Source organism: Chenopodium quinoa, unplaced genomic scaffold (assembly GCF_001683475.1).
Source record: "Chenopodium quinoa cultivar QQ74 unplaced genomic scaffold, ASM168347v1, whole genome shotgun sequence".
Taxonomy (NCBI): domain Eukaryota; kingdom Viridiplantae; phylum Streptophyta; class Magnoliopsida; order Caryophyllales; family Amaranthaceae; genus Chenopodium; species Chenopodium quinoa.
This window is the reverse complement of record NW_018742359.1, coordinates 3,158,984-3,178,780: the sequence shown is the minus strand read 5'-3', so window position 1 is coordinate 3,178,780 and position 19,797 is coordinate 3,158,984. Positions and strand designations below refer to the sequence as shown.

The 19,797-nt window shown below is 34.2% G+C and overlaps 1 protein-coding gene across 1 annotated transcript; it reads right to left on the bottom strand.

Moving 5' to 3' along the window:
• Window positions 1–693: 693 nt before the first annotated feature.
• On the bottom strand, window positions 694–18,926 carry LOC110696102 (6-phosphofructo-2-kinase/fructose-2,6-bisphosphatase-like). The gene is made up of 23 exons (XM_021873385.1): window positions 18,668–18,926; window positions 18,505–18,568; window positions 18,052–18,341; window positions 17,159–17,356; window positions 15,875–16,081; window positions 15,687–15,782; window positions 15,430–15,528; window positions 15,310–15,339; window positions 15,127–15,180; window positions 13,524–13,577; window positions 13,355–13,432; window positions 11,179–11,270; window positions 11,046–11,103; window positions 10,880–10,954; window positions 9,567–9,614; window positions 7,787–7,884; window positions 5,816–5,891; window positions 2,882–2,944; window positions 2,656–2,747; window positions 2,173–2,241; window positions 1,987–2,050; window positions 1,818–1,883; window positions 694–1,016 (listed from the first exon to the last, which is right to left on the bottom strand). The coding sequence occupies exons 1-23, from the start codon at window positions 18,845–18,847 to the stop codon at window positions 939–941; spliced, it is 2,229 nt and encodes a 742-aa protein (XP_021729077.1). The 5' UTR covers window positions 18,848–18,926; the 3' UTR covers window positions 694–938.
• Window positions 18,927–19,797: the final 871 nt, after the last annotated feature.

The following is a 19,797-nucleotide window of genomic DNA, read 5'->3' as shown; positions in this document are numbered from 1 at the left end:
TAGTAAGGTTTTTACCGCGTCTAAGGTTCAAATGTTGCTAAGTAAGGATACTTGTGGAAAGAGATTCCCTTACCTTCTAACTACACATAAGTGTCTAACCAGCACATATTGAAGTTAAAAAATAATAATAATATAATTAAAAAAAAATACAGTCTGAGTTGAAGACTAGTGAGAGATTCTGTTCCTTGTCAAAACTAAAAAAGAAAAAAAAAAGTCAAAATTTGCTTAGACATGCAAATCAAGTGAATGAGTCAATCCCAATCTAAACTGAAGCTGGACAAATATATAAAGCCTGATTTGTGGCTCAAGAGCCGCAATAGATGGCCCAGCTAAATTTGATTTAAATCAGCTTGGGAAAAAGTGGGAGAGGGCTTGCAATAGTGCCACAAGTCAGAACATATTATCCATCATGAAATCCTTTTCCATTCTTAGCATGTGGCCTGGATCAAACAACAGAAAGCTCTAGTATACAGGCCATACGCCCATACACTGCCTTTTATCTTGCGAGTGTATTATAGAGCTGTCAAAACTAGCCCGACCCTAAATAAGACGACATAATAATTGACTATATATATGCCCAACATGACTAAAAACCGACCCAACTCTGAACGTGAACTTTCAATTTGACAATTTTGACATGACATCAATCAACTTTGATGATTTACAGTTGCATCTATTAGATAATCTGACACAAAAGACAAATGTAGCAAATTTATATTGACATTGAACTTGTTATTTATATACGATGTATATTTGTTTTTATGAAAAATAAATTATGGTCAACGAGAAAAACCATGACCATGAAAGATATATGTCAATAAGTACATAGAAATAAAGATAGTAATACATTCATCATGGGAGAACAATAGAAACACACCAAATTCAGATGAAGGATTTTCATGTTATAAAGCAACAAAAGACCAGCTTCTCCCACCAGTTTAATCCATAAGCTTGTATCGTTTCTCTTGTACACCTGTTACTCCCATTTGGATCTCTATGATTGTGTGAAGAGGCACCTACACATCGATAACTGACATTAGCAATACAAACATGAAAAAAAACATATAGGCTCATGTTATATAGGCTCAGCTTCTCTCTCTCTCTAAAAAAAAAAAAAAAAAAAAAAGGAAACAGAAAGCAAAACACTGGTGCATCCAACCCTGACTTTCAGAATTTGAATTGAAAGCATGATGTATTTGATAGCAATGCCATTTGAGAAGTACTTCAATTTTATGTACCGATAGTAGAAAGTGTTAAGTTATTACGGTTTAAATTTTATAGTTAAATCTGTCCATTTACAATTTCTAATCACCTCTTCAAATAGGGTGCCAAAAAGGTGTGTTGCAAGTATGAAATGACAGAGGAAATAGTAAATAAAAGTACAAGACCGTCAAGAGTACGTACAGATGCTTTTAGACATCCCCAAAACCCTACCCATAGCAGGATTTAAACTTTGTTTATTGTTCTTAAGCTCGGATCTTTCAAGGACCTACGAGATCTAGACACTACCAAAAGGGCTCCTTAACAATACCTAATCCCAAAGAGGGCAAGATCTCAAACTTTTTCCCTAAACTTTAAGGAACCCACAAACATCCAAACTTATCACTATTAGTACTTTCTGCAGAATTTTGTATTTCTGGCAAAGTGTTTGGAGATGAGATGCTTGGAAGTAGTCTTTTTATAGCAAAATAATTCTAGAAGATATTTGGTCCCAAATGGAGGTGAACAGGACAAGTCTATCTGTCTATCGGTTTTGTTTATAGGTGTTCATTGTTAACTTGTGAAACAGCGAGGCTATAGATGTCTGCAAAGGTTACCTCAATATGTGGTATTTCTTTCAAAGGCCTGTCAGCAAAATAAGCATACAATGCTCTCAGAACAGCCTGCAATTAAAAAAATAAAAAAATCAGGATCATGGTAACATGTTATTATCAATAACCAAAATTTGGGGAACACGTTGAGTAAATTATCATTAAGCTGTATTACCTGATGAGAAATTACTACAACAGGTGCTCTTTGTCGCTCAAGCTCAATGATTACAGGCTCCAGCCTGCATCACAGGAATTTATTTATAGCTATGAATTTTGAAATCAAGCATATATTACTCTGGAAAATAGTGTGAGGAGAGAGAAAAAGGGGCTCTTAAGATTATCAGAAGATGAATATACAAACCTCTGGATGACATCCAAGTATGACTCTCCTCGAGGATAGCGATACCGAAGCTTGTCTTTTTCACGTGATCTGGAATTTGAAGAATAAAGGAATTAAAACAGATATGTATTCCTTTTAAATTGCCATTTTACATGTGTAGGTTATGCTGATATAATGATGCAATAACCTATATGCAAATAATCCATAAATGAACAAGATATAAATAGAACAGAGTACATTACATAATTTGAGTCTATAGCATACACTATGTCAAATATTGACTGTCAAATATTGACAGATATCCTTGGTCAGAAATAAGATTCAATCAAACCAAGTCCACCCGGAAATAAAAGTTAATAAATTAAGAGGGCCTTCCTCAGTAAACTGTAAATTTAACTAAATGTTCACAAATTAGATCAAAAATATGTATTCTAAGTTGTGGAACCATTCATAAAACGAATACGTAACAGTCAATACTATATGTAAATGGAATGAGCTACATACTCGTATTCTTCAGGCATGTTCTTCTTGATCTCCAAGTAAGTCATTCCATCACATGCTCCAGCATTAATTTCATCAAGTGCACGCCACTGCACCTGTGGAGTTCACAAGAATACGAGAGTCAAATAGTTTTATAATTTTTATGAAGTAAAAATCACCAAAAATTAGCAAAAAGGAACATTTAATGTCAAGACTAGAGACACATATTGCAGTTCTCAATTTAAATTACCTTGGGAAATCCAACTATATGATTTGCAGTTGAAATCGATCTCTGCAAAGTGCTGGTCCATATCTGCATGATGAGAGAGAGAGAGAGAGAGAGAGGAGGGGGGAGTTTTAGTTCTCTGTGAATAGGAAAACCCAAAGATGTCTAAAAGTCCAACATACACAATTTTTTAAGCAGACAGTTCACATAACAATCATTGAGGATGCAGCTGAAATAGCTTAGGTGCAGAAACCACTGCAGAAAATAACTAAAACTATCTGGTCAGACATCAATAGTAATGATACAACCCTTTTTGTGGCGCACAGTCCATCAGGACCAGAAACAAACAGAAAGATGAAATTACTTCTTAAAAGGGTGTGGGGAGGCAGAAGGGGGGGGGGGGAGACCAAGTCCCTAGGCATGGACTCCTGAAGTTACCGTAAATGGATAGTATTTACAATATTCTCCATAAGCATGTGGTCAGGTAATGACAAAGTTCTCTCCCAAAGTGGCTTTTCCAGTGTGGGCTTTTATGTTAGTACAATTACCAGATAAACAGGTGATGAACTAATGACACCAATCTAATGATGGTGAAATTTCGTGAAGTCAAATAAATTCCCAGCTTATCTTTCTTTTGCAAATGTAGTAATTCCATAACTAGTTAAATTCATTTTTTTTCTTTTTTTTTTTTTCTTTTGGGGGAGAAGGGGGGGGGAGGTAGTGGGAAGAAGAGTTAACTATTATAGGAGAGAGGATATATGGAGGAGATCAATGTACCAATGAAGTAAATCAGAGTAACATGATGTCATGATCAATATAAAGGACCCTTACACCCATTCAGAAACTGCTTATGAGCAACGACAACTAGGGATAGGGAAAGACCCCCAACCCTAAGATACGGGTATGAGTCTTATTTTTTTAGATCCTATGGGTACAAGTAGAATATTGGTCTAGGTGGCATTGGATAGGGTAAGGGTCCGGGTATAATGTTTTCAGACCTAGACCTACCCATGGACCCTTAAGACCCATACTCTACCCATACTCTACCCAAACCCGTACATAGACTCACACAATATATACACTAGGAAAAAGTTTCAAAATCAAATTAAAAAAACTTAAGGATCTTGATTTTGTACGATGTTGATAATGAAATCAAGTATGATATGAAAGACGACTACAAAATGGAAGCCTATTAACTTTACGAGACTTTAGATTGTAATAAGCTTATGGATTACATTTAGAGAGCATAATTGTCCAAACTCTATTTATAGAGTGTAATCATTAAATTACATAAGGAAAATCTTAAATGCAATTAACATCATATCAAAAGGGGCATATAGGTAAACAAACATTTTAAAGAGATAATTATCCTCACACTATTCATAAATATTTTCGCATACTTTTTAAAGGGTAGGATGTCGGTCATGTTTTTATGTACTCCCTCCGTCTCATAATATAGTTCTTGTTTGTGATTTTTCACAGTATTTAAGGAATAGGAGGAGAAAGTGGATGAAGCACATTAATAAAAGTGAAAAGTACAATCATAGACAAAAGTTAGAGAGAGAAAGTGGAAAAAAGTACAAAGTATGTACAAAATTCAAAGGTAAATTAGAAAGTACAATGAATAAAGTTAAAAAAAGTGAGGGTATAATGGACTTTATATACTATCCAAAAGTAGAAACAAGAACAACATTTTGGAACTCCAAATAAGAAAACAGGAACTATATTATGGGACGGAGGGAGTATTAGTTTATTTGTTTTTGGCACAATACAACAATCGCACACTAAAAAATAGACAATAAAAATTTGAGAAAAAAAAGTAAGCAAAGGATCCAAATGGGACCCTAGACCCTACCTACATCCTGCTAGACCCATATGGTCAGGGTAAGGGTCTTAAAATTTTAGACCCTAAGGGTCCGGGTAAGGTGTGGATATGGATTAAGGGTCCTGTTATTACTAGACCATACCCATTTCCATCCCTGACGAAACCCATAAAAATTTGATGAATTAGACTTTGAAATAAAAATCTTTTCTATAGGATCAACTTATTTATTATTTTATTCTTGATGAAAGATGACCAATTTATTGTACACTCAGTTGGACTGGTTCAACAACCATCACCTATATTGAATCCTAATGTGGGAAGGTCTTCTAAGTAGTACTATATGTACAGCTGTACCCAGCTCCAACCCTAAACAATAACAAAACCACTAGAGAGGCTCTTTCAAAGATACTTCAAATAAATACTCACCTATATGAAAATGAGGTATGGAGTAACGAAAAGAATTTTTTAAAAATTTGAAGTATAAATGATCAAAATAAAAAATAAAAAAAAAGTTCAACAAAGCCTTTTTAAAATGGAGATTATAGGAATAAAGGCTGTCTAATAGATAGAAAATGCTAAATAAAGTAATACTGAATAAGCACAGATGAAAACAAAAACAAAAACAAAAAAAATCTTACTGTTAGCAGAATTTAAGGATAAGGCCAGCATCATGAGTAGAGTTCAAATATCTCAGAAAATACCCAAGAAAAACGAACACTGACATAGAAAAGTAATTTACTGAAAGATGAAAATGAACAAGTCTCGATGTCATGCCTACTACTAATGGATGGGAGAATTGGCTCAGGATACAGGACAAGTGACTTAAGGAGCCTATATACACTTCTCAAGGTTGGTTTGGAGAAGAACAATGCAAGTTATATGCACTACGCATTGGAACTCACTTGGTCCAAGCCCAAAAGATAAAAGGAGACAAGAGAGAATTTCCAAAGAATCACTAAGGTTGGATCATTTCACAGCATTAGCATATGAACCATACAAGTGTCACATTGTACTGCAGCATTGCTTTTTATAATTTTTCAACCATCAAGTTCCTAATACAAGGCGTAAATAAAAATAATAATTCATTGTACCAGCTTCTAGTAACCAGTTCAAATTGTTGATAATATACTTACTGAAGCAGCACGTTCAGATTTTAACCGCTTTTCTACAAAGTCGGCAAGCTTCTTGGCATACAGCGCTCCAGTATCACTGCAAACACAAAGCAGATATTCATTTTTATAGAGAGCTATCATCACTATTAGTAATTCAGCAGCTAATATATCTAAGAACAAAGTTCTAGTTAAGTATGATATTAAAGAACTAACATATAGAAATATTCAATGAAAGAGGTCAAATAAGAAAAAAAACAATGCATTAATTAACATTTATTGATAAAACTAAACTATTCTTCTGAAGCATACAAAGGAAATGAGAAAGCTAAAAGGGGGTTCATAGCGCAGGTCCCAAGCTAATATTCATTCCATTTCCCTTCATTTCCATTTAATTTTTAGAACCAAACATAGGAAGCCATAATATTCCTTTCCTTTTTTTTCTTTTCCTCCGATTTCCTCCCAACCAAAAAGGGCCTCACAGTTGCAATATTTTGACTTTCACATTTGTCAATGCATGATTTCAACTCTTTAAATTTCTTGTTGTAGGCAAGTAAAATATATAAATAATTGACATTGTGAAAATTTAAATTGAGACGAAGCTAATAAGACCCTACATGACTATATTTCCCAACATATAAATCAACAAAGGTGGTTAATTGAGAAAACATGACCAATGTAAATTTCACTATATTGCAACTAAAAGAGAACGGAGTTAGTATAATTTTTACATAGGAACTTTACTATGTTAATATATATACAGGTTTGTTGGCCAATTTTTATAGGAAAAATTGTCAAAAATAATACAAACTTTGAGCAATCCGCAAAAAACAAATCAAACTTTTAATTATTTTTTAATAATACAAACTTTGAGGGGTATTTGCTTTAAACAAGTTAAAATCGATTAGTTACTTCATGAACAGGTTATATTAAACACGTGACATTGTATTATTTTTATAAAACTATAAAATAAGTTTATAAGATAAATAAAAAAATAAACCGGCTTAATAAGTCGTAGGTAAAATAACTTGTTTATAGCGGATATCCCTCAAATTTTATATTATTTAGAAATAATTAAAAGGTTGATTTGTTTTTAGCGGACCGCTCAAAGTTTGTATTATTTTTGACAATTTTTCCTTCTATTTTTATATAAAAGTTGTCCATCATTAAGTTGAGGCTAACAGCATAAACTCCTCACTTCATAAGTCATAACAAGACTTGCACCTTACTCAATAGGTACTTAATTGGCACTAGTTTTTTAATATAAAACCAATTCACCATAACGATCTATGATCACCACCATATGGCTTTTTTCAAAAAAAAAATAGAATCAGTTTACTCCTAAATTCTGATGTTCCTACTTTAGAATGTTGCATTTGTACGAAAAAGTCAAAAGATAATAATAAGAATCTTATATTAGGTATGATTTTTATGTTCAGCAAGCCTTATCAAATGCTTCACTAATTGTATTATTTGACATGTTAAGTATGACCTAGAATTAGGTGCACACATTTTTAATTTTATTCCCAAAAACAAAACACTAAGCTATATCCTTAATTTTGTACATGCCTTTAATTAAGTCACATCCATATCAAGATTCAAATTTACGGAAGGCATTACATGACATGGAAAAAGAGAATGTCAATGGAAGATGCAAAGATGAACCAAACAACTTTTTGTTGCATATGATTAATTATTTACGATAGTTAGCATTTAGCACAAATTTGGAAGTTTAAAATTATAACGATGAAGTATAAATGGATGCAAAGATGAAGAGAAATAGTTTAATCATAATTTAAAGATAAATAAATGACCCAACTTTACCTTTCACATTACATTTGAGTTATTTAGCAATTATCAATATTTAGCATACACTTGGAAGTTAAATCTTAACACCGTAGATAAATAAAAACTAAGAGGCAGTTGGCAGTTTTAGAACATTGAAAGAATCAAATAGTCTGAAAAAGAAGCTACAACATGGTAAAGCTAATGCACCTTAAAGCAGAGTCACCACCAATCCTGGTTCTGACATTATCTCGGCTTTCACCATGTCTAGTAAGTAATATAGGACGGGGGGTGAGATGGGTGTTGACCTGCAATACAGTGAATAACTATGGTCATGGATTGTTCAACAAGCACTGTATAATTCAATGCATCACACAAGCTTGTGCACTCTTAATTTAAATTTAGCATGTTGTTAATCAGCTACTTACCAAATCATGTAAAAAGACAAAACAAATATCATCCAACAAAAGAAATGGCATAACCTCCACCAGAATCTAAGCAATAGACATATAAATCCAATCTTGTAATACATTAAAAAGGGATGCAGTAAGGAATAACCCCATGGGTGTGAATCTGAAGGGAAGCTAAAGACATCACTTGCCCCCAAAGAGCAAAAGACCACCAACCATAAATAATCTCATCACCCATTACTTTCCAAATATAAATTCAACTTGACCCATTAAATTGATTAGAATGCAATTTATTAGTAGCACACAATCATAGCATTTTGAGTTAAGGGCATTTTGGGTTGAGGGATAACTGGAAACAGTCAATATGCTGTCAGACTTATCTCACAAGGATAAGGCTTTATACAACCTACCCAGGCACCCAAAAAAATAGCAAGTAAAAATAAACAAATAAATAAAAACCATTATAAATCTAATTAGAATCATGTTGATGCTGATTTCATACCAACAACAAGATCAAGCCATCTCAAGTAACTTCGGAGAGATCTCAACTTCATACAGTATTTTAAATCATGAATTCAATATACCATGAGTCCAGATCCAAATCTTATTCATAGTACTTTGCTATAAAGTAAGTTTCATTTATCAACAAGAGAAAAGAATACGAAGTAGAGGGACCATCCACCACACATCAAAACAGACAGGAAAGAACACTTATTTTTGCAATTAGTCAGAAAGGAACACATGACAAAACACCCCATGAACTTGAGCAAAAAATAAGAAAAGTGAAATATACTCTCTCTCTCGTTAAGTAACAATTCCCCAAAGACAAGAATTTGCATCATTTTTCTTCAACCAAAGCACCCATATGATAGAAGATAAAATGACCATATCATGTCTTCTCCTCTTTCTGAACTTCATTACTGAATCTGTAAAAGACCCCTAAAAGCAATAGGAGCACTCTGACAAACCCCAATATAGCCAATAACCTCTTCCAAATAAATATCCATGATGATGCAAAAACAGCAAACATAATTAATCACGAAAGGTTAGTTTGTTTTTCCATCACTTTAAGTGCCTTAAGATTTCTCTAAAAATAAAGGGTTCAAGTAGCTTAGTCATCCAAATAAATTTGCAAGACATCCAAATAAATTCGACAACAAAGGCAACTCTGTCTAGAAGAGGAAGCACCATCAAGATATTAGCGAAAATTGTTTTTAGGATTTCTTATAAGGTCTTCTAATCAATGACAATTCAGAACGGATGAAACATTATTGTAAACATCTTTAGATAAACATTTGAAGCAACGATAAGTGCTGTTACATTTGTGGGGTTTAATTATTACTTAATTGGTATTACTATTCCGGAGAGCATGAAAATTCTTATGCACAAATTTGTGAGAGACTATTTCTTAGGTTATATTTTGGAGGTAAATATTTTAAGTGCCAATAAGTTGCTGGCAGAAAGCATTCACCCACATATGGTAAGGAACAACACAATAAAAAAATAAAATAATAAAAAATATTAAATAAAAAAAAGAACATAAAACAAGATTTTAACATTTAAGGATTCTGATAGCATACCAAGAAAAAGACAATCCGACCTGGAAGGTATCCACTTATGTTATTCACCTACACGAGAAGAATATATAGGTTCATCAGCAAATAAAAGCAGGAATTGCATCAAAGCCAACAAAGGACACTCTTGGGCAATTTTGCTTCAACAGAAGACCAAACTTCAGCTAAAACATGCTCCACCTAAAACAATAGGAATCATGATACTAATAACAAGCAGGTAAATAATGAATGGGGAAATAGGGGGGAAAGGTTGATGCCTTGATGGAGGGGAAGAATTTACTAAAGCTTCCTTCTTTCCACTTCAACTGAAAAACTTATTTGCACTTCTTATAATTATACTGAGTTTACTGATCCTTATTTGTATTTATACCAACTTATTTGAACGTGCTTGAACCCAAAGCTTTACAAGAAAATTTAGATGGGATACAATAACAGTTGCAGAACTACAGGTAAAGGCACTGTAAATAACCTGTGACTGCATGGTCATGGTAATTTTTTCTTTTTTTTTTTTATTACCTTGAGGTGATGCAGCCTTAATACTCTATGTGAATATATCTACACTTGTCTAAATTGAAAATTCAAAATGGAATCCCTTATCTGAGCAAGTTCATTTTCCCACAAATATTCATTTTAGGTGAAAAGAACAAAACCTAAGAATTCTATTAATCCCTATAATTTCATTGTTCAGGTAAGCTGCACAGTGCTAGTTGCAAAGTACAACACTACAACTACTCCCATCTTGACTCTTCTATTTGTTGAGCCTAACCCATATTAAGGTTTCGTGGACACTTAGATGTGATCCTTTAGGGATATGTAGCATAAAATAAAGGCAAAATTGGCCGCAACACCCTGAAGTATGGCTTAGGTGCACTGAGCACCCTAAATTGTGCGTAGTAGCCAAAACACCACAAACTATAGTCTTAGGTGCGACGCGTGCCTTAAATGAAAATTTTCGGCCACTTATTTCATCGGAGGAGGTGAATCCATGCGTGCTAAGTGGATGGAAAACTACATCACTGTTCTAGAGAGTGAAGATTCACCTCGTCTCGGTGAAATAAGTTGCCAGAAATTTCCATTTATGACACGCGTTGCACCTAACACCATACTTGGTGGTGTTTTGGCTACTACGCAAATTTCAGGGTGCTCGGTGCACCTAAGCCATACTTCATGGTGTTGCGGCCAATTTTGCCTAAAATAAATTCAAAACAACATTCTAATCAATTCATAAATATTGATTTGATGAGTTTGTAGAACTTTTGATAAGACTAAATAATAAAATAATGGTAAACATGAGCATGAGAAAAGATGGAAAACTTTACCTGAATTTGGCCACCATGTCCACTGACCGTATCTATCATTTTTATATAGGACCCTTCTTCCACTGGTTCATAAACCTAGTATAATACACAAAATGGTGCTACTCTTAACTTTATATACACGATTCACATCAGAATTATCAGAAATACAATGCAATTTTGTCATTACCTTTTCGTAATTATCCAGTCGACGTTTGAAGTCTCTATATCCAGCTTCAAAATCTGGCCTGATTATATCACAAAAATTAGTATTTTTGAAATTCCAAGAAATGGCAAAGTTACAGCAGAGAGAAAATGCATACTGCTCTGCATAATCTGGGCTCTGTTGGACCTTAAGGCGTATGTTTCTCTCAATAATTTTTTCATCATAACATAAGGTCTCCAAAAATATAATCTGAAAGAGGTAGATAAAAGAATAATCAATAACAGATATAAGAGGCGTAAGGTGATAAATACCAATTGTCACGGTCCGGGAGTTTGGAACCCGAAACGTGCGGTGCGCTCTAGCCTTTTGGCAGCAAGAATGCTACCCTTGAGCGAAAGAGGGGCTTGTGAGCACAAAGCAACACAAGCGGGAAATTAAATCACAGGAACACTCACGTCTATTTGGGCGACGGAGTGCGGGTGGTCGAGGGCCTGTGACAGCCGATACTTCAAGGCGGGCACAAGCGGGTCCGAACCACGAGTTCTTAGTGCATTAAGTTGGTTTGGAGGGGAGCTATTATGCAAGTAAGACACAATATCTATAAAGGTCTAACAACAAACAAGCATTAAAGCAAGGCAACACTTGGAAGAAGGCTTTTTATAATTTGGCACAGTTGCTAACAGTTACTCCGTCAGTTTCATAGGCAATCTGATGCTGTAATTGAACAGAAGGTACCAAGTGATTTTGAAGGTATAGCGTATCCTTGTCAAGGTTTCAAGTTCCAGTTTTTTAGGTTTTATATTGGATGATGTATCTTGATTTGTCAGATAAATTGCTTCATGATAGTTCAAGTGCATGAGTTACTTTTACCTTAGCCTTCCTTATGTAAATGGATGGCACACCTTAAAGGCCTTTTTAATACACTTCTTAACTAATCGCCAAAAAAGGCACTCCTTCCATCGAGCATTGACCCACTCACCATGAAGAAAACAGTCACAAAAATAACTAGTCAAAGTAGTCACTGTTTTGCATAAAATATCCTAACCAAATTCCTATATACTTTTCGGTCCTAATGCCACACATTGACCTTGCATAGTTATCGTATACAACCCGGTCACCTGCTATTGATGTCAAAAATTTAGACAAATAATTCTAAGGATATATAGAACCCTGTTTTAAGTTCCAATGATTTTAATGGATATCAATCTTAGGACAAAGGGTATTGATCAAAGTTGGTTAAACAAAGTTGGAATTTTTTGGCAAAGGGTATTGATCAATTTCAGACAGAAGTACTTTCCATGATTTAGTGGGTGCTACTAGCAGAATAACACGATATTCTTGGCTGCATCAACCAAAAAGAATAAAATATTTCACTTAAATTCATCCCTCTTACAGAATTATATCATTCTGAAATGCAACAATGGGATGACCAGGATCTAGTTTCCAATAACAGAGTTTTTAAATGATGCTAATAATTAATATTATGTTTCATTTAGGTATTGTTATAATATATCATTTACTTAGCAGAACATGCATATTTTTTTATAGATAGATAACACTGCTAGATGATAAATATACATGATTTGATTGACAAACATATGTGAAGGTATAGAGTAATAATAATCATATTTCATATTTGATCCTCAATATCTATATAAAGTCATCAGTGGCACAAAGTTTTAGGAGATTATTTAGATAATAGTATAATACTATGAAAGTGGGGCTAGTGGATGAATAATATATTCTGATAAAAGGGGTCCATAAGTTGCAGAAAAAATAAATAAATAAATAAAAAATTAAAGCCCAAGGGACGAGGGAGAAATAATAAACAAAATGTAATGGACTGTAAAAGTTTACCGTGTATAGAAGTGATGCAATTAGTCTGAAATGGCTGAATTTGGCATGTGATGCATATATATAATAATACAGGGAATAGAAGTATACCAAAATGGATAAAAAAATAAATAAATAATAAAAATTTAAAAAAAAAAAAGGTCTAGATTTAGGAGATGCCAGATAGCGCATGCAAAACACATCAAAGTGATCAAATAGACATCACAACACATCTAGCACATGCAACTAGATCTTTACATGTAAATACTTTTTGAGGGATTCAACTAGATTTATATGAGCCATATAAATCATTGTGGCAACAGAAACAGAACAAACTAAGCAAAATGCTAAGCTTCCTGGAGATGCAATGAAATAACTTAAGTATGTCAACCTGATCTAAAACAGTTGAAAACAACATATAACAAAACCAATCTTAGCAACCACAGGTAGAGTTCAATTGACAGCATTTAAGCATTGAAAAGAAATTGATATTATAATACCTTGCAATTTCCTTCAGCCAGTTTCATCAACATATTTCTTCTTCCTCTGGTGCTGTTAGTAGCATCAAATATACCTACCTAAATGAAATATTAATGAATAGATCAAAATAGAAAACAAGAGATACAACTATCCCCTACCAAATAATCACAGTTTAACATAGACACGCACTTGGCCGCCTTCTTGCATCCAGGATATCATATCTTCCATTGCAAGGGCAGCAACCTATTAGCAAAGGCAAAAGATATAGATTAAATTAGTACAGAATCTAGCTTCTAACTCAGTCACATTGCAGTTAAAAATACAAAAATCTTAACTTTTAAGTCGCTTATATGACAGTTTTAAATAAGGAACTAAGGATCACGCCTGTAAGTTCTACTGTTCGGAATTAACAAAATGAAGCGGTTTAAAATATTAGGTATCTTCCAAATTAAACCTGGTCTATACAGACATGTATGATAATGAATAAAAGCATCATCGATAAGACTAGGAGGGTAGGGGCAGGAAGGTTAACCCTTTTGTTTCTAGGTAGGCATTATCAACTATCTAAGGGGGCGGAAAAAGTTAGTATCACATCAATTTTGGGGTTATAGGTTATATGCAAAAGAAACATTTGCATACTCATTTTTTACTCAATGTTAACCATAAAGCATGAATAGAGGTTGATATTGTAATAAAAATTCTTCCACTTCTGCCATCACTTAAGAAACTCAAAAAAGTGAAACTGCACATGATCATTAACTCCTTTTCCCTTCTCAAAGTTCCCATTTTTCTTTTCCCCATCATAATTTAGTTCCTAACTTTACAAATAAGAGAGTACGTATAATATACTCTATCGACTTTCATCATGGTGATTTGTCCCTCAAAATGATTGCTTCACTGTATTCAGCTTTTAACTAATTTGGTGAAGCAATGCTACAAGTATCTACTATGGAGGTCAATTAAATTTTAATCATTTCTACTTGAAGTCTAAAGATGAATTGCCAGCAATTGAGCTTCAGAACAACACCAATACCATGCCATAGAGCCTAACATTATCTAGGTTGAGCAACCTATTTGTATTTTTGACACTTCTTCAAACATCATAAAATTCAGCCATGAGGTTCATTTCTTATTCGAGAAGAAAGAAATTCCATGTTGGATCTTAGTAGCCTTTACCCCTCTCTTCTTCTCATCTTTTTTTTCTGAATTAATAGAAATAAATCATTTATGAGCTGTAATTATACAATTTCCAGGTTTAAATAAAGTAGAAGTGCAATTGTAAGGAAAAGGTCAAAGGGAAACAAAAGAGCAAGATTATTCAAGTAAAGCTCGTATTTGTGGTTTCTAGAGTTTCCACTATTTTGTATATTAACCCTACCCTGTCCTCTTCCATATGCCTTTCAACTTTCAGCCTCCCAAAAAATAGGAAAAAGAAGAGAAATGCAGAGCAGTGTTGGGTTAAGGCAGCTGGGACATTAAGATTTACCAACTACAAAGGAACATGTGAATACTTCTGTGTTTTACAATGCCTCCTTGTCACTTGATTGCATCATATAATCTTTCTTTCAGAAATTAGAACCAAATTGACTTATATTTTATGAGACATTCTTCATCTAGTACTCTCTTAATCAAGCTGATGTAAAGTGGTTGAATATCAGGTTTAGGAATGCCCCTGCTATCAGCCATAATTGTGAATCAGGATTAAGACAAACTAATAAATAATTTAACACAATCAAACATAGCAAATCTAAACATATACACCTCAGTTGGAATTCTTCCAAAAATGATTTACCTCATTTCGTGCCTCTATGCCCTCAGTATTGTCACCTCTAAAAAACTCAGCAGACTGCAACAGAGGATGCAAAATCATTCAAGCCAAACATAAAGAAAGTGAGGAAATGTTCCACATATATAATCCCATGGAGGATCAAACCAGTTTATTAAGACAAATATGAATCCAAGAACCACGCTTTACCTGATTAGTTCCAAGCTTCAAGCGCCTATACTGTTCAGAAAAGAAAATTCATGAGTCTCCATGCCTTTGTCCATATAGACTAAGGAGAACAAATAAAGAGATCAGGAAAAGAATAGTCACCTTCCCCACATTAAAGTGCTTGGTATCATGGCCTAACCACCTAAGATATCTTGTCAATTTAGCAGCAGTGAAGGTCTTGCCTCGAGCAGGCAAACCAACCTTTATGATAGAGAAAGAACGGAAACATATAAGGGGAGAAAGAGAGAGAAACAGGGGGAGGGAGGGGGGGACTGGGTAAGGGAAAGAAAACAATGCTCAATCCTATCTTTACTTTAGGCATAAGGAAAGCTAGAGCATAGTATTCACGTAAAGCTTACCAGCACAATTGCTAAATGTCTATCTTCCTTTGGGCCAAGCATCTGATCAGCTACAGCTGCTGCAGCTACTGCTCCGGCAGCTGCCGGCATTGCAGTCTTAAATGAATGAAGGAAGATATAAATAAAACATCCAGTCAAGAAAAAAGAAACTCCTCAATACAAGTTCATTTGAAGAAAAGTTGCAAAACCTTGTTTTCTGAACCAGGTTTCATATCATCAACAAAAGTACCAGCACTAGCTGATTTGACTAGTCTAGGAGACCCCACCCCTCTATCCACAAAAAGTCCCTTAGGAGATTCCTGTTTCTGCAAAGGTGAAGTAGTCATCGCTGGTTTTTCTTCCACCACAGCAGTTGTGCACACTTTAGCAGGATCTTGCAGTCCTACCTCTATGTCCTGCATAAATATAGCCAAAGTACTTTAAACCTAGAAAACAAAAGATAGAAACACTGAAATCAGTTATGTGAGAAAAGTAATAACATCTTAATGTGAGACACAAGAGATGAAAAAACTACAATGAAAAATTATACAGACTAACAACTGATGCTAGTAGGGTTTTAGTCTTCCTATCTAAGGCGGGTGGTTTTGTATGTATGCAGCTTAACCAAAAAAGGCTGGTCCCCAAGAGATCCTTGACTACTGAGGCAATCGACTAAGCTACTCCAATAGCGTACTAGACCACAATCAAATGCCTTTAAAAATGTTCCCTCCTAGGACTGGACAAGGGGCCAGACGTACACAACCTTACTAGCTAGTACTTTAACCTATGTTACTCGGACCGTTCATTTCACCTCAAGTACCCGTGTTGCATCCTTGACACTTAGACATAGGAAGGGCACTTGGAGTCTTGGACATAGGAAGGACACTTGCACACTTCATTTTTAGTTTAAAATTAAGGAAAAAATTCACAAAATAGCCGAGTCAGACACTTGGACACTTACATGTGTCAAACATGGGTTCCCAAGTCTGAATAACATAGATTACTAGTACAATTGCAAAGAAAGTCATGCAGCTTTGCACTTGGAACTGACAGACCCATTTCAAGCCAACTAAGAATTTATGAGTAGATAAAATCAGAGATTGAAACACATGCTCAATCTGAAATTTAAGCAACAAGAACTTTACAAATTGTGGGGTTTGCTACCTATGAAAATCAATATTAACTCTAGCCCAGTTCTTGGGGTTGAAAATTAAGATACATCCCAAGCATAATCATTATCTAAGATCTGTATACAAATAGCATCAATATTCATATTAAAGTTCTGGTTTTGCAACTTTTACTTCAAATTCCTTCAATAAGATAGACTTGTCAGGTACAATTTCTAAGGGACTGATTATCCCTCAAGTTAGTAGTTTTAACTCACTTTTTGCATTTACCTCAAATAAATAAGTCATATAAGCCTTTTACTCTAGGACATTTAAGAATTGATAATTTCATTAATTACACGTAACACTTGAAAACAAATAGCAAACCTCATTAACTGTAGGCTCGCTTGGCCGACTGCCAGTATCACCAGTTTTTGAGAATTGTGAAGAAGTTCCAGAGCTAAGTTTGCTAGCAGCTATGTACCTGGGCGTTTCTGCCTTATTAGCTGGATACACTGCAGATGTTTCAGGAGATGGAACAACATAATGTTCAAGATCAAGCTCCAAAGTAGTAGAAGACCCACTCTGCATTTAGAGAAAAGGAGATGAAAAACAGAAAAAGCAAAAAAAACAAAAAAAACGTTATACTATCTACCAATCACATGGAATTTATTTTTAAAACCCTATTAAGAGATATCTTTAAACAATGTGTTCAGAAAAACTCGTCTGCAATTTAAGCATAAACAGCTAGCGAAAATGTCCTTACCAAATAATAGCATGATGTAAACAAGATAATGCTGGAGAATATTGGTGCAACTGTGCAAGATAATGTATTTCCTAAACAAATATAATGTAGGCACCATGTAAATAATCAATTGCCAAGCTTGAATGAAGGAAGTTTGAAATTTGAAAAAATATATACATAGGAAAATTTGTCAAAATAAGCCACCTTTGTGCATTAAGCTCAAAATAAGCCAACCCCTAGATTAACTAAGAATAAGTCGACTTTTATAGGATATCTTCCAAAAATGACTCAAAACATATTGAGTTGGGAGGTAACCTGTTATTTAGGAAACTTATGCCACCTGTTGTTGACTTATTTTGATATATAATGTCTTCATTTCAATAAAGAATAACCAACAACTATATATATCTAACAAAATCAAACCTAAGTTGATATGCTTCATATATTAAGCAATAAAAATCATTACATTCACAGGAAAGTTTTACATGCCCCAACAATCTTAACAAACCACAAAAGACCTTGAATTACATTGTACCTCAATGCCTGTCTTTGCATTAATGCTAACATCAGGAATTCCACGAACAGCAGAAGAGTGAATGTTCTTCTGGTAAGCTCTCCAACTCGATGCGAGATCAAAAGGCGAAACTCTATCAGCATTAATACAAACCCGATACTCTAAAACAGCATCAGCATTCAACCTAAACAATGCAGCCCTTGCATCTCCCTCCAACCTACCTCCAGATAGTATCCTGTTCGGACCTTCCTCGATTATACACGGATTATTACTATCTTTCGGCCTCAATAAAAACTTGAAATCCAATGTTTCTACATTTTCCAACAACACACAATCAATCATCACTCAATCAAAACCCCTTAATCCCTTATAACTAATATCAATTCAAAAGCATTCATTCATCTATCCATTATAATCCAAAATACACAAATAAATCATCACAATAAACTTCATTTCATCATAAACTCAAATTACCATGATTAGGAGGAACAACAAAGCTCAATTCCCAAATTGAAGTCGATTCACGCTCCAATGGCAGCTAAAACCAAACAATCAAAAACAACATATTAACTCCCACAAAATCAAAAATCAACAACAAATTCATCAATCAAAATAGAAATAATAATCATTTTTTTACAGCTTTAGAAGAATCCCAAGAACCAACTAAAGGAGCAGAACCAAAAATATGAGGAAGAAGGTCGCCATTGAGAATATAATTCTCCATTTTAAGAGAAACATAGAGTTGTCCACCATTAGCTTGATCATCGTTTCCGCCATGAGAGCAGCTATCGGAGTTCGTCGAAGTTCCCGCCCCCATTTTTCTCTCTCCTAAAAGCTCAAAGGTTTTTTATTTCTATCTTACTTTGTTTTTGTGAGTGTTTTTGGTTCGCTCCTTTTTATTTTATTTTTCCCTAATTTTATTGTTTTTTACCTCTATTGTTATTTTTATTTTATTTTTCTTAAGGCAACTATTGTTTTTTGTTTGAAATGGTTTAATAAAGACGGCTAAGATCTTCCGAGTCACTAGAATTTAGAGGAATTTTGTGTTTTTTTATGTGTGGATTTGGTTGGAGGGTTGAAAAAATTAGTGTCCATTTTTTTTTTTCCAAATTGATAAGGCTTTGGAAATGAGGTTGAGATATTGAGACGGATAGGAGGGTCGATAAAATTCAAGAATTAACTTGATTCTGCTTTATTTTCCAATTAGTTTTAGAACTGTGTAATGCATGGTTCTAAACTTAATTCTGTTTTATTATCAAACTAACTTTTTTTTTAAACCAGAAGTAAGCCTTTCATTGATTAATAGACGAACTGTCCATAAGTACACAATCAAAAACAGCGGGAGCAATGACTTTCCCAAACTTGTTTGCTCCAAAAGTACTGAGCTTGCAAGGTGATGAGCAACTATATTGTCATGATGACATCCATTTTAACATGGGATAAAGAAATAAGCTAAAAGTTATAACTAATAGCAAGAACATCATCCAGAGTGGACTCCATATCAATCAAGACAGTAACAGAGTTGGAAAGACGAGAGATCACCACTTGGCTATCAGATTAAAAAATTCAATTATCACACGATTATCGCCATACTTCTATAGAGGTACAGGACATTGTAATTTGGTTTATTATTAATGCCCTGGAATTCTGTCACAAGAGTGACATCGTAGTGTCAATTAGGGTAGCTCCCTAATTGGAAGCCCGTTATTTTAAAAGGGCTATTTAAAGAATGAAATTCGTTCAATGGGTAATTCAAAGCTATTATTT

Coding starts and splice junctions, on each gene's coding strand:
- LOC110696102 (XM_021873385.1), bottom strand. CDS start 18,847: ATGGGGGCGGGAACTTCGACGAACTCCGATAGCTGCTCTCATGGCGGA. Junction 15,783..15,874: donor AACCTGGTTCAGAAAACAAG/GTTTTGCAACTT, acceptor CATTCATTTAAG/ACTGCAATGCCGGCAGCTGC. Junction 2,242..2,655: donor AACATGCCTGAAGAATACGA/GTATGTAGCTCA, acceptor TTCAAATTCCAG/ATCACGTGAAAAAGACAAGC.